At 41.3% G+C, this 8,718-nt stretch overlaps 1 protein-coding gene across 1 annotated transcript; it reads left to right on the top strand.

The window, feature by feature from the left end:
- The first annotated feature begins 5,567 nt into the window (after window positions 1-5,567).
- Window positions 5,568-6,731, top strand: HTR1E (5-hydroxytryptamine receptor 1E). Its single transcript, XM_010197828.2, has one exon. The coding sequence runs from the start codon at window positions 5,637-5,639 to the stop codon at window positions 6,729-6,731; it is 1,095 nt and encodes a 364-aa protein (XP_010196130.1). The 5' UTR covers window positions 5,568-5,636.
- Window positions 6,732-8,718: the final 1,987 nt, after the last annotated feature.

Raw genomic sequence — 8,718 nt, 5'->3', positions numbered from 1 at the left:
CTTCCTAGTCATTTCATTCTAGGCCTCATTCTGTCTGTGTAGAAAAAGGTCACATCCCTAAATCTCAGGCCCCATAATGCAGCCAGGAATTTCTCAATGATGGGTTCTTACAATGTTTCAGATACCACACAAAAATAGCCATTTCATTTATTTTCCTACTCCAGTTTACACTGTTGTAAACTTGTTTACACCTTGACCCACCTTCTGATAGTTTACCTTCAGTATATCCATTTTGCCTACAAATACAGTTGGTATCAACATTTCATGCTGGGAGTGTGAATATGAGCTGCCTGGTGACTTTTATTTTGCTGACAATGCCACCACAGATTGGTGTGATTCTGACTGTCTCTACCTTCTCAGTTTCTGGGTACCACTTTTCCCAGTATGACACGTTACACACAGCATCAGTGCCTATATAAATTGCAGTCAATTAAGACTGCTGCTGTAATACAACCTCTGCAGCACTGAGATAAATCCTCAGAAGCCCAAAACAACACCAGTGTGCCAGGATACAATACAAAATATTTGGAAAACTTGTACTCTTCGGTTAAATTCATCACTATCAGTTCACACAGAATCAGACCTTTAGAGATCACCTAGTCCAACCCCCTCCTAAAGCAGGTCCACCTAGATCAGGTCACACAGGAATGTGTCCAGACAGCTCTTGAAAATCTCCAGAGGAGACCCCACAACCTCCCTGGGCTACTAAGGAGCTATAAAGTCCAGGAAGATCATCTGACATTACAAGAGCAGGATGATCTAGAAAGTTGCAAGGTCTTGCAAAATAAATGTGTAGGGAGAGGCTTGAATTTCATAGGCTTTGCATATGAACCTGGAAGAGACGACCTCCTTGAGAAAGCAAGCAAGAGTACTGGAAGTTTAGCATCTTTCCATAGTTTGAAATTAACATTGTCATAAATACATTGTCACATTTTCCATAAGCTAACCACCTGTCTCACAAAGCCCAGATTCCTGCTCTCCATATCTACAATCGTGAAGGCATTGAAAGTGAAAAGCACTCAGACCAATTCAGGATTTTAACAAAGTCAAATTGATTTATTGCTGTCAAGGGCACAAAGGTGGATCGTTCACACAGTGTCATCAGTGCTTAGAGGAAATGTAAAACTGTAAAGGATGTAAAGAACTGAGCTGTCCAGCACATGTACATGTGCAATGCCAGTTCCCCTTGTTCCCTCCCAAGCGATCTTGTTCCATTTTATATGACATGGTGAAAAATTTGGTGGCCAAGATGTGACAGACAGTCTATCCACTAGAAATTCAGAGGATTCTGCTGCACAGTGGTCCTCTGCTGAGAAGGTGGAGATATTTTCTGTCAGGAGCAGACTTTAAACAGCTTAAAGCTGTTTAATTGCTTTTAAGGAACAATTATTCATCCTCTTCCCCCTTTCCTCCTCCCAGGTAGCACTCAATGCCACTACCGATGATCAGCTTATATGAAAAGTGATTGATTCCTGCTTAGGAGAACCCAGATGAGTTTTTTCCACCAAATCAACAAAATTAGTCTGTGTGTGCAAAATTCAAGCTGTATGAAATGACTGACAGCCTAAAGGGATGCAGCTTTTAGTGAGAGCACTTCAAATAAGAGAACTGTGTCATTAATGTCCCTTCCAAGAAGTCACTTATAAAACCACAATCAATTACTATAGTGGTAGTAATACTATATATAGCAATAGTACACAAGTGATAGAGACACTGGAAACCAGCTGTTATTGGCTAGAGATTGTAAAATTCTTCTTAACATACATGGCTTTTTCACTGGATCCTTTGTAGCCAGTCTCTCTACCTGTATTAGTCATAAATAACACTGAGACTATACGTTTTCCAATAGTGTGTTTTCATGAGACCAAATCTCAGAGTCCCTGTGCCCCTTCACCAGCACCCCACAACTGGTACCTGTCTCAGTCATGCCAGCCCTGCCTGTCATTCAGCTGAGAAACAAAACATAGAGGTGCCCGGGCCAGGATGGAAAATGAATGTGAAGAACATGAAGCCATATCAGTTTCCTAAGCTACACCTAAGCTATGGGAACCCCTTAACCCAGCAGGCTTTGCCTTCCTGAATCACAGCCTGGGTTCATTATGTTTCAGACTAGATGGTTCCTGACTCTGCTCAGGGGCTGCCAGATACCACCAAAGATACACAGTAAAAAGAGAATTGAAATATAAAGTCTACAAAATGTATAATCACAAACACATGCAACATTTTAAAAGATTAATGATAAGCAGCATTTAAATCCTGCCCTGTATTAACAAGCAAGGTCAATCACTGACATCTTCTGGTAAATCACTTCCCATTTTAAAACCCCATCTCTTTTCTGAGCCAAAGTACTCCATATAGGTGCCTTGTAATTGGAAAGCAGAGAGATGAAAGCTGGACAAACAAGGACAGGGAAAGACAGGCTGTGGCACAGGCACTGCAGAACACAAGCTCTGGCCACTTGTGCTCCAGGAGGCAGGACATGGGCTTTGATCTTGTAGGAGGAAGGATGGCTTGGAAAGGGGAGCAGCAAGGGGAAACAGCGGGAGAAAGGAAACACAGCACCCACAGACACTGTTACTAATTAATGATACCAGTGTGTGTCCTCACAATATGGGTAAGGAATGACGAGAGGAACAGAGTCAAGCTAGAGAGGAAGCTTTCAGGCAAACATCTCTAGACTTTTCAGCATTTAATATATTTCCTTAATAATGTTGGTTTAATACAGATTTTGTAGATGGTATTTATATTGTTGGGATTGCTAAAGGCTCATTTCCTATAAGGAGCATGGGAGTTGAAACTGAATCAACTCCCCAGTGATAGGATTTGGCATGGAGTGATGGGCTTGCATGGTCTGAGGTGTTCTGCAGCATTCTGTTTATATTTTTCCCCGTCTTCAGTTGTTGGAGTCATTTTCCAAGGAAAAAAAAATGTTGTCCCTGCTGAGCAGTGATCAGACTTAAACAACCCAGTTCCCCTGTGTGATCAGCAGTGTCCCCTGTCCTAATGGAAACCTGGTGCTTTGGTCTGATGAAGTGTGATGGAAACCTGGTGCTTTGGTCTGATGAAGTGTGATAGGGTTTGTTTAAAGGCAAGTTCATTCAGGAAAGTAAGAATGAGGGGTTTTTTTCTGAGTATCCTTGTGAAGCAAAGAGTGAGTAGAGCTCAGAAAGGATTTCCCTGAGGCTACATTGGTGTGAAAGGCCATTTGGAGAGAAAACAGTTCCTACTGTATTTAAGATTTATAGAAGCAGTGCTTGGCAGAGAATATGCAGAGGGGAACTATGCAGGATTGGGAGAAAAGCCAGGGCCATGACATTTTAGGGCTCCCAGAGAGAAGCAAGGAGCAGCTCTCCTGTACATGAACCAGATCAACAGGTGGATGTGGATGAATTCCACAATGTCTTCCAGTTGCTTGGAGTGTGCTTGTGGACCAGGGGACACTTGCTAAGTCATGATGCTAAGGAAACATATGGATTGCAGTTGCTTCTGATTCATCCTCCAGGAGTGCAGAGAGGTACAGAAGCTCTCTTTGCTTTATCCTCTGGTCAAAGCATCAGACTTAATAAGTGTACCAACTGCTGAAATCAAGGTCTGCATTAACAGAGAAGACTCCCATGAACATTTTGTGAAGAAGTTTTGGAGTGAAGTTTTTGCTTTAGGCCTAACTGACCAAATTGGTGTTTCCAATGCAGTAACATCCTGAAGACCGATGGATGAATTTCCCTCTGGCTTATCTAGCCTATTCTTAATAAGGAGGCCTCATTGTTTTTTCCAAGGCTATGAATGCTTTAAAGCAGTTTCTGAAGGGCAGACTCTACTTGGAGGTGAGGTGTTTCTACTGTCCCATGAGTAGAATTTAAAACTCCTGTTTTACTAACTCAGAGTCTATGATGATACAGATCTGCTTTCCTAGGGCCTATCTGAAAACAAAAAAGCAGTGGATTTTTTTCTTAAAGTTTCTATTTCTGGTTGTTCCTCATTCAGCTCATTCCAAAGACAGAAATCCAGTTTCTGAGTAAGAGTGTATGCACACAGAGCTAAGCAGTTGACTAGCTTTAAATTAATAGTTCTTTATTCAGATTCTTAATTCCTCATTAGCTTGCATGTGTAAACTCTCTCTCAGAGCCTAATCCAAGTCCCGCTGGTGTCAGTGAGAACGGGTTTTACCACTCAAATTTAGCCATCTGAAAATCAGTCATGTATGCTAAATGCAACTGTGGAGGAGTCACTTGTAGTCAAAATAGAGAAAGATCAACCTTTCCAGGATGTGATTCACACCATCTGCCTTAAAGACTTGTCTTGAGAGAGGACAAGTCCATTTCTGGCAGCTGATATCCCCTGCCTGTTGAAGGAGCATGTACAACTAGCCTAGCAGACTCCTTACTCTTTGCTAAGTGAAGCCAGATGAAGTAATCTTTCTGTTTATTTTAATGGAAGAGGATCCAGGCTTTCAGTTTTCTACATCTTTTATGACACAATAAATCACAAATTGTGAAGCGAGGCCCCAGAGGATGTCCCAAGCTGCATCTCACAGACTGCTAACTCTGCCTTCAGTCAGCATTCAGGATGCATGGAAAAGATATATGAACTCCTGGAACAAAAAACAATTAAACCTTTCTTTCAAAGTTACTGTTTGCACTTTGCATCATAGTGGACTGCCTGACATGGAGCACAATTTGACAGAAATCTCAAATCAAAGGCAAAAGGTTTTTGTCAGTCTCTTCTAAAGACATACACGGTGGGATTTGTGAAATGTCAGGAATAATTAGACAAAACCAGATAAGCTCCTAGCAACACTAATGTGCTGTGTAAATCCAAGCATTTGCCATAAAGCTTTAAACATTGTTTGAAAGCTGCATGTTGAAGGTAAGCTCGGCACTTTTTGAGTACTGTTTCCAAGATATTAAACAGACATGAACATCAAAAAGTAGAATAGAAAACTATGAAAAGCTGGGCTGCCTCCACTGAGGTGGGCTGCTCTGTTTCTTTATTCCAATGGTGATATATAGAAGCAATTGATCTCTCTTCTATAGCAATTAAAATGAAAAGGCAGATTTCCTCAGCTCTTCAACTGCTGGAGTCTATTTAACAAGCAGGAAAAGGACTAGCTCCTAGTAGCAATAATTTATAGAGATCATAAAAGTGTTTGTTGGAAGGGACCTCTGAAGGTCCCTTAGTCCAGCCTCTCACTTTGAGACATCCAAAACCAAAAGAGATATAACCAGTTCCTATCAGCAGGAAACCTGGCCCAAAGTGGCCTTTGGGAAAGAAAAGGAAACAAAGTTTGAATGCAGAGAAAAAGGACGAGGAAAGGGGAAAAGAAAAAAAGAGAGAAAGAACAGATCAAAACTTTTATGTGGTGATAATATTAGAAGCCTAGGACTTTTTGCCAAAAGGTGGGATGTTTTTAAGTTCCCTAACAGATGTATTTTTATCTTCTAGGAAAGCGATGAACAGGAGGAAACCTGGAAGCTTTTTGCTGCTCTGTTGAATGTGGGATTATAAAAAAACGAAACAGACCCAAATTGTACCTGGAGTATCTCTGTCCCCCTTTCAAACAGGTGACTTCTGAACCTGGGACTCTTTGTTACCAGAAGCAGCAACTACTTCTTTCACTGTGCATCCTGGAGGGGAAAATGAATTTCACAAATTGCACCACTGAAGCCAGTGTGGCTGCGAAGCCAAAAACAGTAACTGAAAAGATGCTCGTTACCCTGACCTTGGCCACAATCACAACCTTGACTATGCTGCTGAATTCTGCCGTAATTGCAGCAATCTCCACGACCAAGAAGCTCCACCAGCCAGCAAATTACTTAATCTGTTCACTAGCTGTGACAGATCTCCTTGTTGCTGTTCTTGTCATGCCCTTGAGCATCACTTACATAATGATAGACAAATGGACTTTGGGATACTTCATCTGTGAGATCTGGCTTAGCGTTGACATGACCTGTTGCACGTGTTCCATCCTTCATCTGTGTGTCATCGCCCTGGACAGGTACTGGGCAATCACAGACGCTATCGAATATGCCAGGAAAAGAACGGCAAAAAGGGCTGGGCTGATGATAGTCACTGTGTGGACCATCTCCATTTTCATATCCATGCCCCCTCTCTTTTGGAGAAATCACCACAGCATCAGTATTCCCAGCGAGTGCCGCATCCAGCACGATCATGTCATCTACACTATTTATTCCACCTTTGGGGCATTTTACATCCCTTTGACTTTGATCCTGATCCTGTACTACAGAATTTACCACGCTGCAAAGAGCCTTTACCAAAAGAGGGGTTCAAGCCGTCACCTCAGCAACAGGAGCACCGACAGCCAAAACTCCTTTGCCAGCTGCAAGCTCACACAGACATTCTGTGTCTCTGACTTCTCCACATCTGACCCGACCATGGAGTTCGATAAAATCAACGCATCCGTGAGGATCCCTCCTTTTGAGAATGACCTGGACCTGTCTGGTGACCGGCAGCAGATCTCCACCACACGGGAACGAAAGGCTGCTCGCATTCTAGGGCTGATTTTAGGTGCTTTCATTTTGTCCTGGCTGCCCTTTTTCATCAAGGAGTTGCTTGTGGGCCTCCACGTTTGTACTGTCTCTCCAGAAGTAGCTGACTTCTTGACCTGGCTTGGATATGTCAACTCCCTTATCAACCCTTTGCTCTACACTAGCTTTAATGAAGATTTCAAGCTGGCCTTTAGAAAGCTCATCAGGTGTCGAGAACATACTTAAGAGTATACTTTCAAGTATACTTAAAAGTTACTTGGAGATGATGATGATGATGATGACATGACTCCTGGCCTTAAGAATGAGCAAAAGAATTTGACTCTGTCACCATTTACCCTTGAAAAAGGAGGGGTTTGTGTTTGCTTACTTGCTTGACTTTAGTCTGTAATTTGTTCTGCTGTTTTTTACCTCTAGTGTTATTCATAGTAAAGAGTTTGAAATAAATTTGTTCTATGGAGGAAAAGATTTTTTAGCAACAAAACAACAGAAAAAACAAACCCCAACCCTATTACATACTCGTGTTTGGACATTTTGTGTAGTCAAAGATTTGAGAAGCAAATGATGATATTCACTTTTCTACTTTTTCCATTTAAGAATCAAATGTCTAAATTACAATGCACTGTAATAATACAAAGGCTTATAAACTGAACCCCGTAAATACATATCCAAAAATTAATAAAACACTTTGTGGTCACGACAGCCAAACAGCAAATCTGTCCTGTGGCATTCTGAGAAAACAGTAAAAGTCATTTAGAAGGAAAAGAACCGTCATCTCCAACTTGGGCTAAGGCAGAGTAAACCATTCCTTCCTTTGGGAGTACACTCCCAAAATAGAAAGCAAAGTTCAGTTCATTCCATCTAAAAATGGATCTCATTTTGTACTCCAAGTAATTATTTAAGTGGCTATTCTTGTGTAAGATTTTGGATTAATGTTCAAAGTGTTGGGCGGACACCTGAGCAGTTTGTTTGGCATGAGAGAGGATGCAGCTGGCAAGCGTCACATTTGTGAGATCAGATGCACATCTGATGGGTCGCGTTTTTAATACCACTAACCAAGAATTCCTCAGGGCTCAGACCTTAGTCTGTCCTGGGATGTCATTAGTCACTTGAGCCACACTTCAGCTGGACCTTGTGGTACACTATCACAGCATCACAGAATCATAGAATCTCAAGGGCTGGAAGGGACCTCGAAAGATCATCCAGCCAACCTCCCTGCCAGAGCAGGACTACCTAGAGTAGGTCACACAGTCCCATGAATTAATTGATCATAGAATCATAGAATCATAGAATTGTTTCAGCTGGAAGAGACCTTTAAGATCATCAAGCCCAGTCCTTGTCCCAGCCCTATCAACCACTTAACCCACAGTTAAGGAAAACAACTTCTCATCAGGCCAGTAATATACAGAAATTCAGAAACATCATCCAAAAACCAAATAAAAAAATAAATAGGAAGAGTACTTTTTTAATGTGTGCCTTATCATCATCTTACAATTCTCAATGTCATTCTTGCCAGCTGATTTGGTCTTCTAACAGGATTTCTTGTTCTAGGAATCCTTCATGGAGTTACTTCACTTGTCTTGAGTGATAGGTAGAGAATCCTTTATATTGTGTCTTCTGTGCTGATAGAAGTTAAAATGTCTGGGTTCAGATGTTATGGAAATCAAAGTCTGGGAAGGGGCAAAATCAAAGCTGACAATCTGTTATTGTCCATCAGCAACTCCTGAGCACCATTTAAATATTGATTACTTACCTTGCACCATAATTTTCTTCCCTGTCCATTTTTCTAGACAAATTATTTTTTAATTACACTAATATACCGTATGAAAAACACCATAAACATAAACCTGATGTGCAGTAACAGTGAACTATTGCATGGCAGCTCCAAATCCATCAAAACAAATATTAGTGATAGCAAAAGTGTTGTAACAGCACTCGAAGCCATCTCAGAAAAAATGTTTTGAAAATGTACATGACAATAATTTTTCTTATCAGGAGTCAAGGGACTGTAAGTAACGTGAATAATAAACTCCAGATGGATCTGAGAAATGGCATCCTTCTCTCTGAGATAAACCATTCAGCTGGAAAGATGCAGGGCTGCAAGTTGAGTGTAAATCAAGTTTGAAGGTGACAATAGTGTGACCTACCACTTACCCACTTGCACTGGGATTCTGCTTTAAGGACTCCCAAGTTTTCCATGCCTGAGTTTAGGAAG

This window comes from Colius striatus, chromosome 2, assembly GCF_028858725.1.
Source record: "Colius striatus isolate bColStr4 chromosome 2, bColStr4.1.hap1, whole genome shotgun sequence".
Classification (NCBI taxonomy): domain Eukaryota; kingdom Metazoa; phylum Chordata; class Aves; order Coliiformes; family Coliidae; genus Colius; species Colius striatus.
This window is presented reverse-complemented; position numbering and strand designations above follow the sequence as displayed.

Coding starts and splice junctions, on each gene's coding strand:
- HTR1E (XM_010197828.2), top strand. CDS start 5,637: ATGAATTTCACAAATTGCACCACTGAAGCCAGTGTGGCTGCGAAGCCA.